The following is a 27,101-nucleotide window of genomic DNA, read 5'->3' as shown; positions in this document are numbered from 1 at the left end:
GTTATAAAATTAGGTGCTTGATTTGAAATTTTAATCTAGTAACGATGTATTTCTTTGGAGTTTGATGTAATACAGTGGTTCTCAACCATTTTGTATCATGCACCCCTTTCAACAATGATCTTCCCTCTCTCCTTTCCAAACCTCCAAAAATACATTTATTTAAATTTAGATTAATTTTTAATAGGTTTTGTAAATTAAACAAGAAAAGAAAAAAAACATACACAAATACCAAAACTTAAATACTTAAAAAGTAAATAAAAGGCCGACTTCATTCCCCTTCCTAAAACAACTGAGAACCCTTGATATAAAATGAAAAACATGCAAATTATACTGAAATATCTAAAAAGAAAACAAAATAGTGAAACATTTAATGTTTTCTATTTGCTATAAGTTAACAACTTATAAAACTGAAAAAGAAAATGCACTCATAACCAAGTAATATAATTTAGATAAGTTACACAAATTTTTAATGCATAAAAATGTTAATATTTAATATTTTACTAACAATTTATAAAAAGGCTAAATGGTTGTATATTAGAAACACAACAGATTACCAATAACAGAAATATAAATAAATGCGGTTAAATTGTATTCAAAATTAAAGCGAATAACTGGCAGCAAACAACGTGAAAATACTTGAAAAATATACATCAATTCTGCAAATTATCAGGTACGTCATTCGATCAAAATATGACGTATTTTCAGTTCTGAACAACCAACTTATTTTTTAGCAACTACTAAATTTTTGTGCATTCACTATTACATTTTTCACTAAAGCTAGCCCCGTATCTATGTGCTATATTAGAACATTCAGCTGTAAGCCACAGATCAAATGCGAAGCGAGCAAAAGAAATTAAAATCGGGGATAGCTGTTTTCATTATAACAGCTGACTCATAATATTGCGTGTCATGCAGATTCCACCTGTTCACTACAAACTTTATGCGTTATTCCACATTGTCCTGTTTAAGGTAACCAACTCGTTTCGAATAGTTTTCGAGCGAATTTACCACTTGACAGACAAGCGACTTTATCTCCTTTCTGCAAAACGTTCTTCATTGTCAGTCTTCAAAAATCGCCAAAACTCCATCTCTGTGGAACACCTGATTTAACCTTTTATAAACTCTTTAGTAGTTAATGACCAGAAAAAAGTAAGTCGAACCTTTTTTGCCCCATGCACCCCTTTCACCACTGCTCGACAATCATTCCCCGCTCCCCCCCTTTTTCCAGAACTCGAAAAATACATACGCATCAATTTAAATACAGGTAAAATCCTAGTATACGGTATTGGCGCGATTTTGAAAGTATGTAGATTAATGCGATTATTAGAAATAAGAAACAAATATTATAAAATAAATAAAACAAGAAATATTATTAAAATAAACAAGAGGAAGTAGAGAAAATGGTTATAATTGCGAAAAAACTTGAATCACAATAGTTTTATGTTCATAAACTAAAACTACATACTTAACAGATAAACAAAAAGCTGACAGCATTCCCCCTGGTTGAGAATCGCTACTTTACGTGGTAACTCTACTGGTTGTACTCGGCCGTTTTAAGTCATGCAAGAAAGCACAAAAATTGCACTAAAGAGCTTTATAAATATTTTGATGTGTGATAACGCTTTTAAAAATCGAAGGCATTTAAAAATATCACAACCTACAAAGCGACAGAATATTTACTAGAAATTTACATCTAAACTAACGATGAACTGAATCATCTGTTTATATTACTCTATTGGAGATATCTGAATTTTTGCAAGTTCAGACATTACCCAAGTACATTGTTATATTTCAATTATAAAATTCGCGATAATGACAAAAGTACGATAAAAGGAAGATTATCCATATTTTAGTTTTCACTATGTATCGATGACTATTTTTCAGTCATAAGTATGAAGATATAAATCGATTAAAACTTTTGAGTAATCTATTATTAAATACTCTAGATTTTTAACTTTGAAAATATGATTCATTAATTTCAGATCCAATTTTGATGTCTGTTTGCATTTACATTACATCCAAAACTTAATAAAAATGCTCATATCACATTATACTAGTTCATATACATTTTCTCCGCCAACTAAACTGTTACAGTTCTTATTCATAAAATTCGTGAAAATACAGAACCTGCCCAAAAAAAAAAAAAAAAAACAAATGAAAATCAGTCAACGAATCCAGTCTTCCCTAAAACAAAATATACTGGTAAATGATATAGTCCACTTCCAAGTTTATGGGACCTCCTCCCAAAGCAAGCTAAAAATGTATATAAAAAATGAATACACACACAGATATAAACAAAAAAGAAAGAAAACACCTAAATATATAAAAATATTTTTGTAAAATAAAACTAAATATTTCGGTATTCTTTCTAAATTGATTCAATGTACAAAGAATGTAACATTTTTTTGGCACTTTTATTAAAAAATTACAACAAAAGATTGTAACTGTTTAAGATTCATTCAAATCATTGTTCATCAAATTTATGAACCGAACTTTATCTCATCCATTACACATATGAATAAAGATTACAGAATAGGTAGTTCCTATTACATTATAAACATTACATTTGTAACTACGGACAAAAATAGAAAATTATTTGTTTAAACAATGAAGAATGCTTGTGTTTTAGCTATGCATATAATAGATTTAATAGCCGAAAATTGCTTACATATAAAATTCAACACAATTTCAAAACACAAACCAATTCAGATTAACAATTTCGCTCATTTCTGAAATAAAATATCATAACAGCTTATTGCTTTAAGTGCTACAAAGATAACGCATTCTAATTTGTCTGGAATTTACAAATAATATATTTTCTTACAACAAAAATTTATACTAAAATTTCAAAATTACGTTAATACATTACACTCCAACATTGTCAAAACTGCACAATTAGGAACACACTGGCAAAATTGTGTATAAAAGTACGCTAACATTAACAATAGTAAATAATTATCTAAAATATTAAATTTATATTTTCAGCGCTCTAAACTCTTAAGAAACTTAACTTTTTTGCAAAATACAACTTTGTAGAAAAAATATTACTATCATAAGTTTTAAAATTCAGTAAACATAAAATTAGAAAAAGGCAAGCAACAAATATTAATATCACTTTATATCAAATTATTTTATCACGGAAAAAATACTAAAGCTCAATTTCAATTCCTTTACTTGGATTCAATATTTTGGACTCACCAACAGTCATAAAAATTACTCACCTAAAACTTAAGAAATCATGATATGTTACTAAGAAAAAATATTAATTTTATAAATACTCCATTTGGCTTCTACTTTTCTTTTAGGGAAGAAAATGCATTATCTTTTATCCGTTCTCATCTTTTGAGAGTTGCTCAAATGTAGACAAACAGTTGGCATTACCAGCAAATAATCTCATAACAATCGATAGAAATTTGCGATAGAAACTCATTTTAAATTTATTCCTTAGGTCCAATACCCACACATTTGCACAAATCCATGGCAGAACAAGGTCCAAGGATAGAACGCGCATTTTTATACTTTCAAATTTTAATTAAATATTTTGCATTCATTCAACTGGCACTGACCAGTCTGAAGCAATTCGTCCGTACTGGATGTCGGTTAAAGTTTTTAAAAATCGCCTGTAAAGAGGGCTGTCATGTTGCGTTGTTGGCACATTGATATCTTCATTGAGAAATCTCACTTTACTAACAGGACACACAGAAACTGCTGTGCCAGACCCAAACATTTCCAGCAACCTTCCTTCTTTATTGGCAGCAATAATTTCATGCATGTTTATAGGTCTTTCTGAAACTGTGAACTCTTTCCATTCTCTAGCTAAATCCAATATACTTTGCCTTACTATACCGGGCAATATTGTGCCATCTAAAGGAGGTGTTACAAGTTCAATCTCACCATTTGTTTGTTTCAAGACGAAAAACACGTTCATTGCGCCTACTTCCGTGATTTGTAAATCTTTTCCCATAAGCCATAGCACCTGCTGCAGACCTTGTTCTTGGGCAATTCTCTGGACATACAATGTTGGCGCATAGTTGCTGGCCATTTTTCTGTCTCCAATCCCGCCAGGCCAGGCTCTGACGAAAAGAGGATCTGCCAAGAGTGACACTGGTTTCTCTTCTCCAGCAGTAAAATACGGTCCTACAGGACATGTTAAAATGTATAACAAAGTCTTATTGGAAGCCTGAACACCTAAATTTTCTTCTACCCCGATAGCGGTCGGACGTACATACAAAGAACAACCCTCGACATCTGGTATCCAATCTTTCTCAATTGCGACTAATTTCTTCAAGCATTTCAGCAATTCACCAGGGGCGAACAATGGCAATTCTGCTCTTTTGCAAGATAACAGTAGACGCTCCATATTCTTTTCCGGTCGAAATAACGCTGCGGTTCCATCTGAATATTTAAACGCTTTCAAACCTTCGAATACTCCTTGAGCATAGTGTAAAACTTTTGATCCCGGATGTAGCTGGAAATTGTGTATGGGAACTATACGAGGAATACCCCAACCATCAGTTCGAGTCCATTCAACCTCAAACATATGATCAGTATAAATTGATCCAAATTTTATTTTCTTAGGATCTGATTTTGGTGCCTTTTTAGAAGGTGGGATAGTTTCGATTTGCAAATCGGAGAATTTGAAAGTTTCACTTCCAGTCGTTGTTGCATTACAACGTGATAAACAAAGAGTCGGTATATATCTTTTGCACTGCGCGGCCGAAAAACGAAATATTATTGGCAACGAAATCTCCATTTCAGTTACACGACAACGTTCCCGCACCCAGCATCTAATGAAAGTGAGAATATTCTGCTCCTCCTAACTCAGTTACTCTCTTTAGAAAGCGCCCTCTATCCATATTATGACGTAATTTTTGCTTTTATTTTATCAGATGATCCCATAATTAGTTACACACATGACGAGTGACAGTTTTGCTTACAGGGGTGTGTCTTCAACGAGTACGCGATACGTCACAACCTTGGCAATGCCTTGCATAAACGAATGCGAGTCTGCGCGTACTTAACTTTTCTCGATCGACGCGTCTAAGGGGAAGGTCAACTGGTTGTTATTCGCTATTTCTTCCCAACTTGTGCGCAGTTTCAGCTCGAGTTTGGCCAGCTGCTGCTTTAAGTCTTTTGCTCTTCTCGAAATCGGCGTCTTTGAGGGTTCTGAAAAAACGATTTGTTACTTTGTTGTAGGAAAATTAAATAACAAAATTTGTCTTACAATGAACTTCCTTTGCTCTCTCTTCCTTTCGTTTTTTCCCCTTTTCTCCCCCTCTCTTCTTTCCCCAAGCAGTCAGGCAGAGAATGAATATGCAGAGGCAGTAAAAGCTTAGTTGAAAGAACCACTTCAGAGATAGGAATGTACCTAAAAGCCATCGTGCTGCTTTTTCGCCAAAAATCTAGTCTTGTGTAAATCTTAAATTTTCGTACTTTTATATGACGTAAGACAAATCGTAAAAAAAATATATTCACACACACACAAATGTATAACACATATCTGTTAAGAAATGTATTCGTTAATCATTAACAATTAATTAATTGTACAGCTATACAAAAAATTTATTATAGCCAACTATTTGAATATTCTGTTGTTCGCGTTCTGACATAAAATGGGTGGCAAAACCGAATGATAATTCGTATTTATATTAGTTATACCTTCAATGTTAGTCAGGCAGACAGTTTTGCAATTTTTTTATTAATACACGTATAGCTAAAAAAGTTATTCTAAAAAAACTATTAAAATAATTAAATTAATTACCTAAATAATCATGCATTGTTAAAATTATTAGAATAAATTCATTAGTAATAATTGTACACTAGTGTTATGTGAGACTTGTTTTTAAATGGAATCTGTTATAAATGTTCTCAATATTGAACATTATTCTTGTTCCTTTTCCTTTAGTTTTAAGTCTTAAAAAATATGTCTTGAGTAATTACTAAAAATAAATGGAAACAATTACAAAAGCGCACGGTTGACAAGAAAAATAATACCTTGCTTCATTTTCTTAATTAATTCTTAATAAGTTCAATTATGGAAGTTTATTTTAAATCAGATTACGTATATTGATTTTATTATTCTACAATTTAGAATATTTTTAAATACTTTAGAAGAAATGTATTGTTTCGTTCTCTTTATCAGACATTGTATTATTTCAGTTAAATCCACATTTGAGTCAGCATTCTATTTCTGGAATGTTTGACTTTTTGATGCCGACTTAAATGTGGGTTTAAATTACCACTACAAAATGCAGTGTTTAAACAGTAAAAAAAAAAAAAAAAAAAAAAAAAAAAAAAAAAAAAAAAAAAAAGAATCTGATGTGGATCCCACATGACACCCTTGTACGCCTATTAAATTATAAACTTTTTACCGCACTTCGTTTAATCTTATTTCCTCGAATTATTCTAACTTAATTAACCGATTTCTCAAGAAAAGTTGAAAATGACATCAAAAACTGAAAATTTGGAAATTGAATATTCCTATCAATTTTTGTCGTACGGGAGTCAAACGTTTTATATTTTTATTTTTTCACAACGAATATAAAAGTTTCCCAAGTATAAGTATAGGAACCTGGAGACCGCATTAAAAGTTTTTCATTATTTGTCCAACATAATTTTTTTAAAGTTTGAAATCGCCGAAACATGAATATTTTGGTTATTTAAAACCCTTCTGTAATTAGAAATTTATGTCTACTATCAACGATTGCGAAAATAAAAGCCGGGTAAGGACTTTTAAGCCGGATAAGGGGGATAGGTGTATATTTATATGTATATACATATTACTGCCGATTACATTAAAAAGGAGGATGCACATCTACTAAATGTTATTAGCAATCCCATATAAGAGATTTCAGCATTTTATGGTTAATCGTTACTCAGCTATTTGAGATAAATACGTCCATTTTGAATCCCTTTTACAATCCGTTTTAGAATAAAGAGTCCTTTATTTTATCCGTACGTACAGACATCCCGCACAAAATTAGTCAAAATGAATTCGGAAAAGGTGAAAATGGATATTTCCGTTGAAATTTGAAACTCGAAATTTTTTCGCGATTACATTATTTCCTTTTCTTTCTTTACGAGGAACTAAATTATTTCTTTCTTTACAAGAAAATAAAAAAGTATTTATTTGAGATATTTTCAGAAAAATGAATGCAAACAATTATCAAGCAAAGAAATCTTTAGAAAAATTAATGTGAAAATTTAGTATTTATGAAATGATTCACTTCTATGAATAAAACACTTTTTACAAGCCAAAATTCGAAGAGGCTTTTTACTTTTGAGGAAAAAAGCAAAATAGAGCTCAGACCTGTATTTTATGCAATGACTGAAGAAAACTGTGAAAACTGCATGCAGTTTTAGAGCACTTTTGCAAGATGCTTTAATTATCCTCTTAAAATTCTGTAGTTGAAAGAATGCGCTAGCAATTAAGCCTACTATTCAAAGCCTTTCACCTCAATGAGATGAGAAGAACTTCGCGATTGTCAGTATGGTGGGTGGCGAGAGAAACTGAAGATGATCACGGATAAAAGTGATATCACGGATAAAAACATCAAACATCTTCCAAGCTGTCTCCTGAATCTTATTTACAAATTTTCGATGACTAACCTCAAGGTTTTTAATTTCACTAACCTTAGACTAACCTTACTGCACCATTTGATCACTGCCATCCTGTATACATGTCTTCGGTGAGACATATATCTTCGCAACTTCGTAAGAAGATACTATGCATTTTACTTGCATTTAATTTGTGCATCTATAGTGTAACTGTTGCTTTCAATGTTATTTTAATTTTATCCATTACTTAGTACGATCTGACAAGTGTTTCGGGAGGGATGAAATTTTTTTCTCGTGGGTAATTGTTGCATCGTTTTACTCCATTTCGGTTTGGAAAAAGTTTCACAGAATCCCTCTACATTTGTAAACAAATGGAAACTGGTAGTCTGTGCTTGTTTTACTTCGAGATTCTTTGAAAACTGTAGCTGAGCTATTTCGAGTATGGCAAAGCACAAGAGGGCTAAGTGAAGAAAAGGATGCTTTCATGAAGGACCTTTTTAAGGCTGCTATTCCCGTTATAACTTGAAAAACCACGAAAGCTCCCGTGAAGCCTGCCTGTTCGCCGAGATTTGAATCCTGGTCGAATTACCAGCATTCCACTTTATACCTTTTACCGCTGGACCGCTGGTAAACATTTCTGCAAAATAAACAATCACAAATTGCGGTGAAAACTTTACATTTGTTTGCTAGTAAAATGCTTTAGATTAAAATTAAACAGCAGTAAACGCTTTTTGCAGTGTTTAGTCATTAGATTCTTTTTTCGTCGCTCCATAGCTCAAACTATACGTAAGAGATAAGCCACTTTCTCTCTTATTTTATAATTTTATTTCCTGTTTTATGTTTAAATTTTTTTAAATATAATTTCCCTTCCATAACACAATTACGGAATCTTTTTTCGAGTTATTAAGCTAAAAGTATTATTTATACTGCGCGAGAACTTTAATGTAACTGGAAGAGCGAGTAACAGTGTATTATTACAAGAAGACTCAGAAATATTTTACTTCTCTGAATGAGCCTACCAGCAGCCAAGTAGCAAAATCAACTGAACACTGATAGTTCAACCTCGGCTAAAATGCTAGAAAAGGGCAGCTGGCTGCATGGGAATTTTCCCTATGTATAACATGGATCGGATTCAGTTTCTCTTAGAAAGCTCATCCGCTAGGCAGATAGCTCTCGTATGCTTTGCCGTAATCCAAGTAAGCCATCCGCCGAATATAATTTACTTCTCTTCTGACAGAATAAAATTTTGTGCCGCTTTTAATAAATATTTGTCGTACATGCAAATATTTGCTACCTTTGACTTCAGAACGATCCAATGAAAAACGGGAGCAGTTGCTTTTTGAATAATTAAGTCTTTTCTTCATCCAATAAATGGAAAAATGTGCACGTTGCATCAGTTTACGAAAAAATAAAATCACAGCAAAATTTATTCTTTTACTGTTTGGTATAACAGTTTTGAGTAGCTTGTTTTAAATTTATTATTTTATGTGTTGTATCTTGAATTTCTGTGGATTTATTCTAAATCTAGCAGGCTTGTCTTAACTGTGCAGCTACAACTTGTTTAAGCGTTGAAATGAAATCTTAATGTGAAGATCAGTTTGCAGTTTTTATTACTTATTTTTGTTTCGTCTTTTTCGTCATTCTGTGTTGGTATTAGATTCGACTTGCCTAAAAAGAATGTGTATTTTATTATATAAGCAGAAATATATTTTTTTAAGTAACTGCAATGGTTAAAATCGAGGTTAATTACCCACCATAAGATAGCAATTACATCAGACGTTTTCATTTGAAGGCAGAATTAGCTGAGCAAAAACTGAGAATTTCTGTTATTTTATTGTGCTATCCCATATGCAAACAAACCTACAAATTATACTTGAATTCCAGGGTTGAAGACAAGTTAAAGAGACTTAGCCAGTATCGGCAACGGAACACCTACTTGTCTGGGTCTAGAACCTGCATTTCCAGTTTTTAGAACCACGGGCAAAGTTTCGTGAAAAATATTTGGAAGGGGAAGAAGGGGCAAATGAAAAAAAGAGAGGAGTAGACCATAGGACACGTATGCCCCTGTTGGGGAGGGTACATACAAGAGATTAAAATGCTGAAGGGCAGACTTTTGGCTGTATTTGCGTTGAAAAAAATCATCCAATGCCTTTAAGAAATTCTTTATAGTGGAATTAGTTGATGCGAAAGGTTAGAGAGAGACACAAATTTTCTTTATCGTGGCAAAAGACATCAGCAGTTCCCTTCAAACCAAAAGCACCAGAAAAATAATCAGCTGAACTGTTTATTTAAATTACTTTTTTTTTGACACATAAAGCTCGTTCAGCTTAGCGCCTTGAGCGATGCCGGTTTCAATCCGTTGATGATATAAGGTAAAATATGCTTCGAAAAGATAGGACGACTAAATATCTCTTGACGGTTGATCATAGATATATAGTTACAAATAAAAAGTGGTTTAAATAAGGAGGTCTTCAGACTACATCCGTAATATCTGTTAAATATAATATTTAATAATATTAAAATTCATAAAAAATGAAATTTTTAATAAAGTCCATTTTTATGCAGTCAAAATTACATGAGGCATCAATAATTAAAGTTTTGAAGGACTGCATACAATTACTGCCTTAGAAATAAGAAGTTCAGATTTGCGAAGCACAGATTTGCGAAAATATGCTCTAAGAATTTACAAGCATTAATTTTAAACTACGATCTGTAGAAATGAAAAAATTCAAAATTTTGTATTTAATGTAATTTAATTTTATGTGAGGTTATATTGGGTCTCTTCTTTTCTTCGAGTAAAAGTCATGAAGTTTTAAGGATTTTCAAATTACTGAGTTAATTTTGCAAATCTCTGACCGAATTCTGTTCTAGAATTCTTTGTAGTAGGATGAGAAATAATTTACTGATCGATCTTTCTTTGTAGAGGAGGAGCTAGTGTAAATATTTAAGTACTTCTTCACATGCATAACATATAAGTTTCGTACATCTTTATGAAAAGGTACCACGTGATCAAATTTAGTTTCTGAAACACTATGAATAATGGAGTTTTTTTTTAAACAGCTATTTGCAATTTTTTTTCTGAAGCTCTTTTTCGCGAGGAAGGTGATGAATGCACTCTTAGGTTGGCTTTTAATTTGCAGTTTGAAACGTTAATGAGCTATAAACTAAAAATCTGGTCAATTACTAATTTGTAGGTTAAATTAACATAATACGAAAGGTTAGAATATTACACAATGTCCTGTACTTTAATGGCATGTAATTTTATAAATAGGATACTAATTTTGCACAGTAAAACTGCTTCTAATATGAATAAGTTGCATTTCTCGTAACATAATCTCCCTTAACCACCTTGAAATCGTTTGAATCTTCTTGAAACCATTTTGAAATCGGTACTTTTCGGTTCTAGTTTACTTACTCTTTAATTAAATTAAGAATTTTCAGTATGTTAACTTATTCGATTTCTTTCTAATGAACATTCGAAAATACAAATGATTCCTAGCCGAAGGGTGGTGTCCCTAAAGAGAGAATATATAGCTCTTATGTTTCTCTTTCTCTCATGATATAAAATTTTTGATTTAAAATAATATGACTTAATGAGAATGTGTGATGTGGCTAATTATTCAACCGCGTAATTTATTAATTGAGTTCGAATGTTCATATACAGTCAAAAGTCGTTAATCCGGACTCGTCGGGACTTCGGCGACTCCGGATTATCGATTTTTCCGGATTATAGATCATCAGTTTAAATCTCGTAAGATGGCATGCAGAAATTCTAAAATTAAAAATATGAAACCGTAATTTATGAAATAAAGAACAATTATGATCTAAAGGGTATCAAAATTTGCAAAAAGAAAAAGCTTAATATTTATTTGTTTACTTTATTAAACATTTCTTTCAATGTAAGTTGTTTAAGTTTTGCTTCATTTCATGTGATAATACTTTCTCTTTAATTCTATTAAACAGACATAATTTCTTGTTCAGTTACAAAGTTCCGCTGTTCAAGTCCTATAATTGCTGACCGACTAAAAAATTTCGATTGACTAATTTCGAAATTTTTTCGTTTTCAATAACCTCTGTTACTTTCTTCGCTATCGGAAGCGAATTATACGAGGAAATTGTTTTAAATCATATCAAAGACGGAGCATATCGAGATGAAATACTACATTTGGTAAGGAATTATAAGCCAAATAAAATAAAAACATCTGCGCTGAAGATAAGGATAGTGCTGACAGATCAACTTCCAATTCATTACGCGCCCGCCGCGGCGTTCCCCCCCCCCGCCGAGCAGCGTGAAATTGATAAACAGATTTCGGATTTCAAAACATACTTTCGCTTTAGATCCTTTACATATTAACAAATATATATCGGAAATTCTATTTGATATAATCGAAAGTTTAAGCTTACTTTTATAAAATTGCTCTTACAGTCTGCAAAAAATAATAAGCTGGATCCAATTCGAAAATTAAGGAACAACACAATCATCAACATTAGCTGAAATAGATAATTAGATAATTTTAGCTTATACGTCCATTATACATAAAACGCGCACGCGAAAACGTATTCTGCACTTGCGCACACTCATATGCGCAGTCGTAAAAGGTCTTACGCGCACGCGTAAACGCCTATGCGCATGTGTCAACGCGGCGCATGCGCAGAAAGTTTTTAGTTTTGAGGTCCGGATTATAGATTATTCCGAATTATGGGTGTCCGAATTAACGACTTTTGACTGTATTTTTGCACTGATAAACAGCCAAAAAATATAAAAAGAAAGAAAAAGAATTATGGAAATTTAATAACCTTTTTACCGTTTTTCGGTAATGCATGTAATAACTTATTAAATAGTTTAATCAATTAAGTAATTGATGTCAATTAGCATTATAGCACAATTCAAGTCCTTCCTTCTTTTATTTAATCATAATTTCTATTAAAATTTGCTAAACCGAAAACCACTTATTGCTTGTATCATGATAGTACTACTTGAGAGAATACCTAATTAATGTTTTTTTCTCGATTTGTTTTAAAAATCACCTACTTTCTTAAAAGAATAATAGAACTCATTTTGCGCGCCAGTTGCTCAGAACCGGACAACACGCATATGTCAAATATTCATTTTCAGGGCGACCTTCAACGGGGGTGAGGTTAAGGTCGTTAAGGAAAGGTTAGCAAGAGTTGAACGATCTTCTTGTCTTGTATTTAAAATATGGGTTAAGAAAACGTAGTTCTCGGATCGGAACACCTTTGTTTTTGATGTCAGTAAATAAGTTCATCTAGATGCATAAAAGACTATTTCTTTTAAATATACGTATTTCCTCTACTTCTTGTTTTCCCTGATATCGAGAAACAACTCATTGATATTTTAACTAAGCAGCTAGTACATAATTTATATTTTTCGCTGTATTCTAAATATTGTTCTTTCACGCTGATCAGCTGCATATGCTTTAGTTTTGATTAATTGTAATTAGTACTTAATTAATGGTCATTAAAGCGTTCGATAGTTACTTTATTATTAAATTAAATTTGTGCTTAAATGCAACAAAATATTTAAGTAGGTAATAAAGAAATTTCGTCGAATTTTCTTCATTCCCCTTCATTACTAAAATGGATAAAATTTAATTTGAAATATTTTGCACCTGATTGTTTAGGAGAACGAACAAAATTCTGCACATAGTAGTAGCCTTTGAGAAAAAGGCTATATTTTCTTCGCCTCTCATTTATATCACTTCTTTAAAGTCTACAATTTCTCATTTTCTCCCTCAAATAACCAACTTCCTCCCGTTACACGAGAGAAATGCTGTCTTTCTCTATACCTAAGAAAGAAACAAATGTTTACTAATAAAATTTAGCACACTGGTATGTAAACATTCACATTTCTATAAAGTTTCGGAAACCATATTGAATAATTCCAGTTAGTTTGTAAAATGAATCATTTTTCATGTTTGTAAAAGCATTAATTAGGGTCTTGGCGTTATTGGCGTTTTTCGTTTCGACTGTTTGTCACGGGAGACGGGGAGTCTTGTTATTCCATTTTTAGAGACGAGAGAATCAATTTGCGTCTTTCACAGTTAATGCGGTAACTCGTAAAAAAACAAATGTTAAATGTTTTGAGCTCTGTAACAAAGAAAGTATAATAATACTAGTGATATCATATATGCTTTATACTACGGTTTCTTAAACTGTGGGTCGCGACCGCCAAGGGGTTCGCGCGACCTGCAGCAGGGGATCGCCAAAAATTTTAGCAGTTTTGATGTTTGTTATTATAATAATTTTACAATTACCAAATATTTTTATACAATGTATCTGAAAATAGATAGAGATAAGACAATACAGACAAAGAAAAAAAACGTTTCGACGCGTTCTTCTTATAATATAAACGTTAATTTTCCTTGCTTTGCACGGGACGCTTTACTTGCTAAAATTTTCCCAATGTTCTATGTCTTAAAATTAGAAATTAAAGTTAATGACCTAAAACTGCAATTGTATATTACAGTACAAGTGAAACAGTTGACAGTTTCATTCACGCGTGTGTCGGATTTGCGCAATACTTATGGGGTCCCACAAAAGTTTTGTAAATATTATGGAGTTCTGGGGTCGCCAAAAAATGCTCAGTAATAAAAAGGGGTTGCGACTGAAAAAGGTTTAAGAAACCCTAATTTATACTAAAACGCGGGAAGCTTCTTTTTGCCGATTATCCGCTTAATATGCGATATCTTCCATATTTATTATTACTGCATAACATATTTTGAAAAAAAATTGTTAGCGAAAACAAACAAATTCAAGAAAGAAATGCCGTGTGCGGGTTGGAAATAAAAGAAGAGGAGACATGTGGTGTACTTGTACTGGTGCGGTACCTTTTCACCAAAGAAATTGTTTTCCAGCTAATTATTTGCTTGTTTTTAGTAATTATAAAAAAATTACTAAATGTGCCGAATAATTTTCTTATAAAATATGCGGGAATTAAGTTCATATGCTTTTTACAGTGTGCCGTCATTAACGTGTTAACATAAAACGGTAAAATATTAAACTCATTTTGCGGTCGTTATAAAAGCATACATTTGTGAGGATGCTATAGACCGGCGGAATATATAAAGACATGAGAATGACATGAAACGCATGCGAATATCTTTTATCGAAACGTTTAGGCACCAACGAGCGTTTACAAGATGATACGTTACTTGCAGTATGAAACGTTTAGTAATTATCTATTGCAAACAGAAACAAGCATACATAGTATTTAACATGTATACCGGCTCGTAAACGTCTGTCTACAACATTTAATTTGGCAACTTCGGTCACAGACTTACAAAAACGTTTTAAATTGAACGCATATTCATCATTTTGCGTTTTTAAATTTAAAAAATCAATTTTATAAAAATTATGAAATCTAGCTTGTAATACTTTCGTTTCCCTACCGTTATAGTTAGGAAAATTTAATATTCATTAGAAAAAATAGAACACAAGAGTTTGACCCCACCCCCAACCAAAACTGATCGAGATATTTAATTTCAAAATTCGTCATTTTCAGCTTGCCTTGAAGGATCGGTTAATTCGAGTTTGATTTTTTCTCTCAAATGCCATTTAATGATATTGTTTGTAATTTACCTACTGTAAAACAGTCTTTAATTTATAATTTTGTTACGAATTAAAGTTACGAATTTTACGAATTAAAGTAACGAATATTGTTACGAATTCAGAATTAATTAATTACTGAAAGAATTTTTATTTCAGACGCTAAAAATACTTGATTAATATTTTTTTATGAAATTTTATTACTTTAGAATCATAATATATAATTACCATCTAAAATTAATTAAATTAGAAATATTTTTCGTTTTTGATTTATGAAAATTATGTTGCAAGTTCACTATGTGTCAATACTCAAGCGTTTTCTAGAACATGAATTCTATAAGATTCTATGAATAAGATCTATTTCTAGAACATGAATTCTATAAGATTCTATGAATAAGATCTATTTCTAGAACATGAATTCTATAAGATTCTATGAATAAGATCTTTATCTAGAACATGAATTCTATAAGATTCTATGAATAAGATCTTTTTCTAGAACATGAATTCTATAAGATTCTATGAATAAAATCTTTTTCTAGAACATGAATTCTATAAGACTCTATGAATAAGATCTGTTTGAAAAAAATATTACATTGATTGATACTCTTCACGAAATTTACATAGCAATGTTGAGCACTTAATATCAAAAGCTCTTTTCTAAGCGGTATTTTAATTACGAGCAGATGCAAACATTTCACTCTTTTGTTTATGTTTTCCCTTAAATATGATCTCACAGTCTAAATTTTTGTCCTATGAGAACAACATTTTATGTTTTATTTTTATAATGAACATACATTTTTCCTAATTATAACTTTAAAAACCGAGAGAATAATATAAATTTTTCTTAAATTTAAAATATCCATTTGCTTTATATAAAACGTCTTTGTAACTGCACATATATATCTACAATCAAGGTAGGTGAATAGCAGTATTTTCTTATTTACGGCAAAGGTGTGAATACGGCGCTTATAGTAATCAGTTTATGCAACAGGTCGCTCCTTTCAAAAAAAAAAAAAAAAAAAAGTTGGGGCATAGGCGCATAGGTGCCCTTTATTAAAGTCTGTTTTCACTTATGATAAATAAATGAGGTCATGGTGTTACTTACGATCACTAGGCAACAATTTTAAGATCTTGAATATGCACTTTCTTAATGTTATAAGGCTTGCTAAAAAGCGAAACTGTCAATTCACAGAAATTTTTGGTTGTTTGCAACAAAATTTTGCAAGTACTTAATATATTGGGAAAAAGAAAAAAATATCGAATTAAAGCTACCGAATCTTTGCATGCGAACAGTGTAATGTCTAAAGGATATTTTTCATATGCAATGCAATGTTTCTTCGTTATATATCGAGAAGAGTCAGAACTAAATCTGCGCTCTAAAATCACGTATCGTTAGATTAACATTTTATTTGGTTTATTTGATTATGGCAAAACACTGGAGGGCTAAAGGGAGCATGCCTTCATGGAGACTTTCTAAGGGAAACTGGCTCGTATACACGTAACCGCGAAAAACACCCACGCAGTCAGCTCGTTCTTCGTGATTAGAACCCCGAATCGAACTACCAATATTCAGCGACTTTGGAACTTGAATATTTTCTTCAAATAAGCAAATTTCATACTTATGTATTTAACAGACAATTTCAAAACCATCTTTTAAAACATTTCGTTACATTAAATTTAAAAAAAAAGTCATCTGTTCTGCCTTCAAAGACTTCAAGTAATGAATTAAATAATGGCTTTTGGGTTGATTTCAAATTCAGTAACCAAATGTCTTTACCGAACACGTTTTATGAGCATTTGAATTTTTTATTTTGCACAATAATTTCTGTTATTTTAAATGTGTAAGTTATTACTTTGATAAGCATTGATTTTAGAATGCAATTCTAGTTGATTTTCTTCGATATATTGCCTTGATATACGAAAGGATGCTTATCAATGCTTCTGTACAGTCTAACAATAGTTCCGTAGAGTAACAATAGCATTTTTTATATTCATTTTTCAAAAAATGAACTTCATATGCTAATGGAAACATTCTTTGTACATTTCCATTAGGACATGACTAAAAATTGTAACAAAAATTATGATGAAAAATTCAACCACTCATATATTCCAACGGAAACATGCTTCTTGTTTTGCATTTACATCTCCTACGTTCTCAAGGAGAAAATCAAGATGAGAATATTGCAAATTAATCATAAGTAACATGTTATGTTCAAGTCCTAATCACCGCCAAGGCTCATGCTTAGGTAGGGCACCAAAACTATCCTGTAACTCTCACAAAAACAAGAAAAATGAGCACTAAGGGCTTGCGGAATAACTCTCTGCCTCAGTTCCCAAGCTATCATAATCAGAGCCTGGTTACTTTCCTCTGCTTTTCAGAAGCTGATTAGTTCAATATAGTTTTCTGACTCAATATATTAATTTGATTATTATTAAAGATACTTATCTTAATTTTGAAGAAGTCGCCATAAGCGAGATAATGGCTAAAGAAAACTGACTGCTACTCCGAATTTCAAGCTGCCGGTTTGAAATTTCGTGCAATTTTGATTGTTTGTGTATGTGTGTGTTTCTCCTTTTTGCAATACATGGGGGTAAGAAAACTTCCTACCTCCATGCTGCAATATCAGTTGTTCCTTGTTCTATACCTTAGACAGTGCTTTGGGTGATGAATCCCCCCAAAACTTCTTCACTTTCCCTACACCCAATGGTACCTTCAACCTTTACCTTGCACTTTTATTTATTTCTTTGAAATAAGAGTTACATTAATGAAAAGGCCTGCGATCATTTTTGGCACAAGGTAATCCAAAATTAAATTCTTAATTATTTTCTTTTTAATAACTGTTAACGTCGTCAATTTAGGCATTTGCTATGTTATCTTAGAAGTGATATCTGTTGCTGATTTTCTACTTTTAGCTGTGAATTTTGATCTCACAAAAATATTACGAATTTCGCATTTCTGGTGACTGTTTTACTTTTGCCTGAATATATAATTATTGAAATATATCTCCTCTGTGATAATCTATTTCCTGACACTTTTTCGAAAGCATTAAAGTAGATTCAATTTATAGAGTTTTGTCTTCTTTGGCAGTATAAACCAGCATCAAACTCCTAACAGACTTGGAGGGAATTATCGCTTGGTGTAAAGTAACAACAGAATCATGAAACAATATATTAAAGGTATAAAACCTTTTTTATTAAATCAGAATTTAAACATGAAATGCATACCTCATTCTTACAATTTTGCTGCAACTTATGATGTAACTTAAAGTAACAGTCAAATTCAAATTTAAGCTGGCGAACCTAGTAACATGGCCTCGAAAGGCAGAAACACTTGTCTTACAACCCAAAAACCCGCCATAAATACGCTGAAACTAAATTTGCGTTTTGGTGAGGAAGCGGAAAGGAGAAGTGATAGTAAAGGTCTAAATCATAATAACTGGTTAATTAAAATAATAATAATAACATTACAAATTTCATATTAAAAGTACTAATTGCTTTGTCTTAAATGCTAAATTCTAATGTATGATGTTGCACTTTTAAATAACAGCGGAATCAGTAGCTTTTGTTATTTAGTCTTGAAATGTAACGACTACTAAAAAGTGCGAAGATTATTTTACTTCTGTCTACAATCTACAGTTTTTTTTTCCACTGTCTTACTGCGGTTTTTAGACCCCAAAATGAATAGAACTGAAATTTATAAATAATAAAATTTATTGCTAACCTCTCATTCGTTTGTAAACTGAACAAAAAATATATTAAAATTAGAATTAGAAAATATTTCGATTTTAAAAGCTACAATGATCCCCCCTCCCGAAAAGAATATATCAGTCTCGAAACACAATTTTGCGTTGTTTCACTTTAAAATATTGTTTCACTTTTCATTCGCGTCTGTTGCCGTTCGGATAAACGTAAGACATTATTCTTTCATATTTGATCTATCTGTTACTAATTAGCAAACTAAGCTCTTTAAAAACAATAGATGCATATCTTAAGAATACTATCTTTTAACTTTTTAGTATGATTTAAATAAAAATTAATTATTAACATTAAATTAACTAATTAAAAACATTAAATACTTTTGCAGAATTACATCACATATTTTTTCACTTCTTAAATATACAGAAAATATACGCTTATGTTGGTCTAAGTGCGCATCCTGGGCATCACTACTCCACCTTGGCTATTTCTATCGATTATTCCTACAGACAAGCTACATTAAAAAGAGTCGTATTGGGGGATCGTTGAATCTGAAACCTTTTAAGAATTTTTTTTTTTTTTTTTTTTTTTTTTTGTTTGTATGTTTGTTACATTTATTATTTTTTATTATATTTTACAGTAAAACCGCATACACAGAACTCATCAAGCTCTTTAAAACACAAGTCACTTTTTAAATATTTCTTAGTTACACAGATGAGCAATGCGCAGATATATTTTGCAAGATACTTTGCAGAGTTACACTGACAATCACTTTTGGTTCTGGACATGATCTGAGAGACATGTGTCCGATAATTTTCGGGTAATTATAAGTAAAATCATCGAATTCATTTAAAATTTTATAAAACTCTAGAATTAACCAATTAAAAAAATGCATCCAGGTATCTGTAACTGACATGCAACTGTGGCATAGAAACGGGTTTTTGTTAGGAATACAGCAACTCTCGGTTGGGAAGTATGTTATCTAAAAATGACATCCTAAAGTAAAAGTAACCAAAAAACGTGATACTTCTGTCATGTAATGCTTTTTTTTTTTTTTTTCCTTATACTAAGACTAATGACTTTTTAAAAAATTGCCCAAAGCGATCTCTTAGATTTCGTGAGCACTATTTTTGAAATGGTCATTGGAAGTTCAGTAACATTTGGGTCACGGCGGAATTCGAGCAGTTCTGTTAGATTCTACTGACTAAATATAGTTAGTTGATCTCAATTATATGTCGATGATGGGAGAAAATTGCCGTTATCCTAAACTATATAATTTCTTTTTCTTCAAATGTGTCAAACAAAGCAATTTTCTCAGCATTTTTGTTACCGATTCTTTTTTACAGGTGATTTATTGTAGTTAAATATCTTGAGCTGGTATTTTGCAACAACTTATTAAAGTAGATAAAATTTCGTTGAAAATTATTAAACAGAAATTTGCTACTTATTGTTCAAGCATGACTTCCTCCAGCAGCATTCTAAAAATGTTATGGTCACAGTGACTTCAAAAAAAGCAAATAAAAACTGTATTACGTTTTCAAGGTTGCAATTTCGGGCCTCCACTTTTGAAACACTATTAAGGTTTTTCGTTTTTTATAGGTTGTTTTTATTTTACTAAAGTAATTTTAGTGCAAAACCAATAAACTGTGTACGTCTGGTACGCAACTACCCTTTTATCTCCATTTTAGGTAAAGACAAAAAAAAAAAAAAAAAAAAAAAAAAAAAAAAAAAAAAAAGGCGTGAAAGACTATAAAAAGTTTTTGTTTCTATTACCCTTAAATTATATCCGGGAAGAAAATGAAGCTGTTATTAATCCACGTGATGTAAAACTTTTTTTTATCTTGCAAAATATAGCATTGATTTTGTTTAATGAATTGATAATATATGCTTATCGGTGATGTAATAAATTGAATCATTAAAAAATATTTAATTTTTTGCAGTATTTTTCTTAGTTTGAATTGTTTTATGTTTCAAAATAAAAAGCAGAAACAAATACCTAAGCCTTTAAAATTGAATTGCCCTCTAAAATTCAACTTATCGTGAAGGAATCTGACTGAACTGTACTCAGGAGCTGGTTGACTTTGTATTTAATAACAAAGATTATCATCACAAAGATATTTACTTTATTATGTATTTTTTAATCATTTTGTTGCTGTAGAGGAACGATCTGGCTCCAAAATATTTTAAATTCTCAATCACAAAGCTGTAAGATCTGTTACAGCAAGTACACAAAAGAAAAGAATACTGAATTCAAATTACGTAGGTCGAGAGTATAACGCGCTAGCAGCGCCTCCTGTCGGCAGCTCTTAATCACTACTGAACATACTCCCGACCTTGAAACCTTACGGGTTTCAAAATATTATTACAATTAGTATACACTGTTTTAAAGCACAATATAATAACAAACAGTTTTAAGCAATAGCAATACAATGGTTAAATTTTAAAAGACACATTAAATCATAAATGCAATATAAACACTGGAAAGAAACACATTACAATATACAATACATAAATCTAATTACAATTCACAGGAAGAACACAAATGTCTCTCACATTTCTTTTTAACATTTTACCACCTGGTAATACTATGTTAATCACTCGAACTTTTTTATCTTTTCCAAAAATTATTTCTGCAATTCTACCCGTTAACCATTTTGTACTGGGCATATGCTCATCCTTGACTAACACAAGTGAACCCACCTTAACATTATCTTTAGCAAACATCCATTTACTACGTTGTTGAAGGTTATTTAAATAGTCTCTCTTCCATAACTTCCAAATTTGTTGACTATATTTCTTTTTTTTTTTGCCACTTTGAGAGCCTATTTTTCTGGTATCTCAACAAGTTGGGGTTCAGCTATTGATGTTAAAGGCCTCCCTATGAGAAAATGTCCGGGGGACAAGGTTTCAAAATTATCAAACTCGGATGATAAGGGAGTAAGAGGTCTGGAATTTAATACGCTTTCAATTTCTAGAATTACAGTGAGAAATTCTTCAAGAAACAGATGAGCATTGCCAATAATTCGTTTCAAGTGAAACTTAAAAGATTTCACCCCGGCTTCCCAAAGACCGCCGAAGTTTGGTGATTTAGGAGGAATAAACTTCCACTCAATGTTTTCACTTAGCAGGTATTTAGTCAGTGTTTCATCTGGGTGTTTAACCAATTTATGCAATTTTCTGAGCTCAATGCTTGCACCCACATAATTCTTTGCATTGTCACTAAATAATTTTGCACATTTACCCCTGCGACTAAAAAATCGTTTCAAACAAGCTATAAAGGCATCTGAAGTAAGATCAGAGACGAAATCTAAATGGATGGCTTTGGTGCTTAAGCATACAAATATGCACACATAAACTTTGTTTAGTTTACCCTTACGCTGATTTTTAAATTTAATGTGAAATGGTCCACAAAAGTCAGTTCCAACATTACTAAATGGGTAAGAAGGTGTTACTCGTTCTTTGGGCAGATCACCCATTATCTGAGTCTCAAAAACAGGTTTGTTTATAAAACAAGTTATACATTGAAAAACAACTTTACGACAAACATTTCTGCCATTTAAGACCCACAATTTTCGTCGAACATGATACAATAATGCATTTGAACCAACATGCAAATATTTTAAATGATAATATCTCACAATTATTAAAGTTAATGGATGCTTATCTGGCAGACCGATTGGATTTTTCTCATATGTACTGAGGTCAGAATGTTTCAGTCTGCCTCCAACCCTTAGAACATTGTCTTTATCTAAAAAACAGTTTAAAGATTTTACCTTGCTGTTGCTGGGCAGTGAGGCACCTCTCTCAAGATGTTTTATTTCATCTACAAACTCACCTTGTTGGATTGACCTAAATAAATAGATTTCCGCTCTTCTCAACTCGCTAAATGTAAGGTGACCTGTAAGCTTTTCATTTCTAACATTATTGATAAATCTAAATACATAGCACATAACATGAACAATAGTTAAATAATTATTACTCAAGGAAAGAATATCATCAACTATAGAACTATGATTTAAAACAGTAAAGGCAATAGGAGAATGATCATTAGAGTCATCAGTTTTCTTTAGTTCATCAGAAAAGTCATCTAATGAAATTAGAATGTCATTATTGTCTACCGGAACATCAGTCTTTTCTCTCAAAAATTGGGGTCCATGCCACCAAATGTCACTGTTCAATAAAATGTCAGCACTGACCCCCCTGCTGAGGAGATCAGCTGGATTTTGCTTCCCAGGGCAGTGTGCCCAGGCACTGGTATCACTTAAACTCTGTATTTCGTTAACTCTATTGGCAACAAATGATTTCCATCGTTTCGTAGATCCTTTAATCCAATAGAGAGTTATTTTTGAATCCGTCCAAAAGAACACTAAGGAGGGCTTTTTTAAATCCACTGTTTTCTTGACTTTACTCGCTAGTCGGGCGGCAAGCAAAGCACCGAGTAATTCTAGTCTAGGTAGAGTGATTTTCTTTAGTGGCGTCACTCGACTCTTGCTAACCAATAAATTCACTTCGATATTATTATACTTCACAACTCTTGCATAAATAGCAGCACCATAAGCCTTTTGGCTAGCGTCGCAGAAGCAGTGTAGTTCTAAGATATCGGTTGACTCTTGTAAATTGAGCACATTTCTAGGAACTCGTAACTCTGAAAGATCAGGAACTTCGGAGCACCACTGAAGCCATATTTTTTGTAGATCTACAGGTATTGCTTCATCCCAAGAAATTTTCTTCATCCATAAGACTTGTAGAATGAACTTTGCACGAATAGTAAACGGCGAAAGCAACCCAAGCGGATCAAAAATCCTTCCAATTGTACGTAGTAGGAATCGTTTGGTACTTTCGTTTTTAGACAGACTGTTCACTAGGCTCTGCTTTCCCAATATTAGACAATCTTCAGTAGGATTCCATGACAGTCCCAAAACTTTAATAGTGTTGACTTGTGGCTGTGTATCGAAACCTTCACGTGTCCAAAACTGCATCAATGTGTTGTCATTCGTAGTCCATTTTCGTAGCACCATGCTAGCTTGGCTCATAATTGATGTAGCATGAGTGGAGATCTCAAAGGCATCCGACACATTATCAGCTCCAGAAATAAAATCATCCACATACAAACAACGGTCTAAGCATTCTGTTGTAGTCGGGAATTCTTCAGAGTGCTTTCTCAGGTGAGTTTTCAAAGTAGCAGTCAAAAGGAATGGACTGCTCGTAACACCAAAAAGAACACGATTAAATCTGTAAACTTGAATTTTACCATTTTCTTCCCACAGAAAACGAACTGCATCTCTGTCTTTTTCGGCTAATAAAATTTGTAGGAAAGCTTTCTCTATGTCTGAAGTAAAGGCGACTTTGTTTAATCTGAAATTAAAAAGAATGTCGAATATGTTCGAATTCAGGTTTGGCCCTGACCACAGGCAATCATTTAGACTTAAATGCTTAAAGTTATGACTGGAACTTGCATCAAATACTATTCTCATTTTTGTAGTTGCACTTTCCTCTCTAAAAACTGGTTGATGTGGCAAATAAAACACAGGTTTATCAACAGGTTCCTTAGGACATATAATTTTCTCTATAATATTCTTATTTTCATAGTCTTTTAAAGTTTCAATATACTGCAAATGAAGATTTGGATCTTTTTGAAGTCTACGCATAAGTAAATTAAGTCTGTTTTTAGCAACGATGAAGTTATTATTGAGCTCTCCCCAATCTCTTTTCCACGGTAATTGAACCTCATACCGGTTATCTTTAAAACGAACAGTTTTTTCAAATGTTTCTAAAGATTGATCTATCTCATTTTCACTGGGATCATCTTTAATTCCTATAGACTCAAGTTGCCAAAATTTTTTAATTTCATTTTCTATACCACTGTAATTATTAATTAATCCACAGTGAACTGCTCGCGTATCTTCAGTCTCTGAACCTAAAATGCTGCCAGTGGCTATAAAGCCAAAAACAGAATTTTGAAATCTTAGCTCTGAATTGGGCACTTCAACTTGACCGAATTTTAAGATCTGATAAAACACCTCCGCGCCTAATAATACATCAATTTTTCCTCTTTTATAAAAGTTTGGATCAGCAAACTTAATGTTTTGAGGAAAATGTTCAGTCGGAACTTCTATATTATTTATTGGTACGGAGTCCGAGATTTTAGGCACGCACAAAAATTCTAAACTCATTTCAAAGTCAATACCGTTTGAAATAGAAGCACATACTTTAGAATTAATATTTATTCTCGTGTTATTTAATCCAGAAACCGCAACAGATATTTTTTCTCTTTTAAATGCCTAACGAATTAGCACATTCAACCGTTAAGAATGACGTCATCGAACCTACATCACACAAAGCGCGAACTGATTTTAATTCACCGTAGCAATCTCTTATTAAAATATTCGCAGTAGAAAGTAAAACATTTTTCGTCTGACGCATTCCGTTTACAGCTGTGCCGGCGAAACTACTTTCTTTATTGGTAGAAGAAGAGTCATAAACAAATTTTTCAGCATTCGGATTGAGACTGACTGTCGTCTTCTCCCCCCCCTACTTCCGGCTTTGAAATATGAGCACTTTCGGATTTATTTTGTTTTTCATTTTCGAAATGTAATAGCGTTGAATGCTTTCGTGAACATTTTTGACACCGATAATTAGACGAACACGTTCGAACGGAATGGTTTTTCAAACAATTAAAACAAAGCTTATTTCTTTTCACGAATTCCCACCTGTCATTGACTGTATAAATTCCGGACACTTATATAATGAATGGAATTCTTCACCACGGCACTTTATGCATTTCAAATTTATGTTTTTTGTATTAGAAGTGGATATCATACTCGTAAGTTTATGCGGAGAATTATTACTCTTTTTTACCTCCTTTATTTTACTATTTTGAAGCGTTCTCGCTTGGCTTTGTAAAAACGAAAGTAATTGTTCAATCGTACCAAATTCTTCCGAGTTTTTTAATTCCTTTTCCCACCAGTATCGAGTCGATTTATCAAACTTATCCACTATCAAATATACAATCATTATTTCCGATAAGTTTTCTACTTTGTAGTTTAAAATATTTAAAGTTCGAATACATTCGTTCGTTACATCAATTAAATTTAGAATAGAACTAGATGTCTCGCTAATACTCGGCTGATTCAAAAGCTTTTTTATTATAGCATTTAAAAGTTCACGTTTATTCGAATACCTATCTTCTAAAAGTTTCCAAGCTATATTGAAATTTGTATCCGAAATAGAAATAGACTGTATTACTCTCAGAGCTTCGTCCTTACAACTAGCTTTTAAATATTGCAATCTCATTGCATTACTCGAAATAGATTTGTTTTCTATTACACTAGCTTTAAACATATCTTTAAACATTATCCAATTCTCTATTTTACCATTGAATGTCGGTACCGATAGCGTCGGTAACTTAACATCCGAAAACACATTTGAATTATTATTACTCGGCACAGGAGAAACAGAATGTTCAGAATTCATCTTATTTTTTACTACTGCTAATTTACGTTTAATCATCAATAGCAACTCATCAACAATATCATCTGTATCTTCTTTATCCTTAATAAAGTTATCCAATTCTTCGGGTTTACATGTTTCGAAAATTGAATAAAATACAGATTTAAGTTCGTTAGAAATTTCATTAGTTTTGGTTTCAAATAGCTGCAACGCAACTGAATCTGAAACATCTAATGACGAAACAACTTTATCATTATGCCTCGTCAGTGAACTTTTTAATACTCTTTTTCTAGTTTTTAGAGCTTCCATATTTATAACAGTTATACTCTTCAAATTTAATAGAGATTAAAATGGGAGAGCTCACCTTCGATTCTCGACGGACCACTTGAACTGTACTCAGGAGCTGGTTGACTTTGTATTTAATAACAAAGATTATCATCACAAAGATATTTACTTTATTATGTATTTTTTAATCATTTTGTTGCTGTAGAGGAACTATCTGGCTCCAAAATATTTTAAATTCTCAATCACAAAGCTGTAAGATCTGTTACAGCAAGTACACAAAAGAAAAGAATACTGAATTCAAATTACGTAGGTCGAGAGTATAACGCGCTAGCAGCGCCTCCTGTCGGCAGCTCTTAATCACTACTGAACACTGACAACATAATAGAATTTGCTTAAATAAAAATTTGAAAATATTTTTCCAGAAACAGTTGTTTTTTAGGTATTTTGGTGCCTTTAGACAGTGTACTAAACGTTACAAAATCCCTTCTAAGAATAATTTCCAAATTCTCGTAGAAATTATGTTCAAGATTTTATTGTGCTATTTTTTA

General features: G+C 32.1%; 2 protein-coding genes across 2 annotated transcripts in view; one reads left to right on the top strand and one right to left on the bottom strand.

Moving 5' to 3' along the window:
- Nucleotides 1–27,101, top strand: part of LOC118194486 (uncharacterized) — a 100,987-nt gene that overhangs the window by 25,284 nt on the left and 48,602 nt on the right. The window lies entirely within an intron of this gene.
- Nucleotides 2,396–4,923, bottom strand: Bcat (Branched chain amino acid transaminase). Its single transcript, XM_035358223.2, has one exon. The coding sequence runs from the start codon at nucleotides 4,751–4,753 to the stop codon at nucleotides 3,548–3,550; it is 1,206 nt and encodes a 401-aa protein (XP_035214114.1). The 5' UTR covers nucleotides 4,754–4,923; the 3' UTR covers nucleotides 2,396–3,547.

Source organism: Stegodyphus dumicola, chromosome 6 (genome assembly GCF_044657685.1).
Source record: "Stegodyphus dumicola isolate Sdum_Otavi_A_Nest chromosome 6, ASM4465768v1".
In the NCBI taxonomy this organism is placed as follows: Eukaryota; Metazoa; Arthropoda; class Arachnida; order Araneae; family Eresidae; genus Stegodyphus; species Stegodyphus dumicola.
The sequence above is the reverse complement of the archived record's forward strand: the minus strand, read 5'-3'. Positions and strand labels throughout refer to the sequence as shown.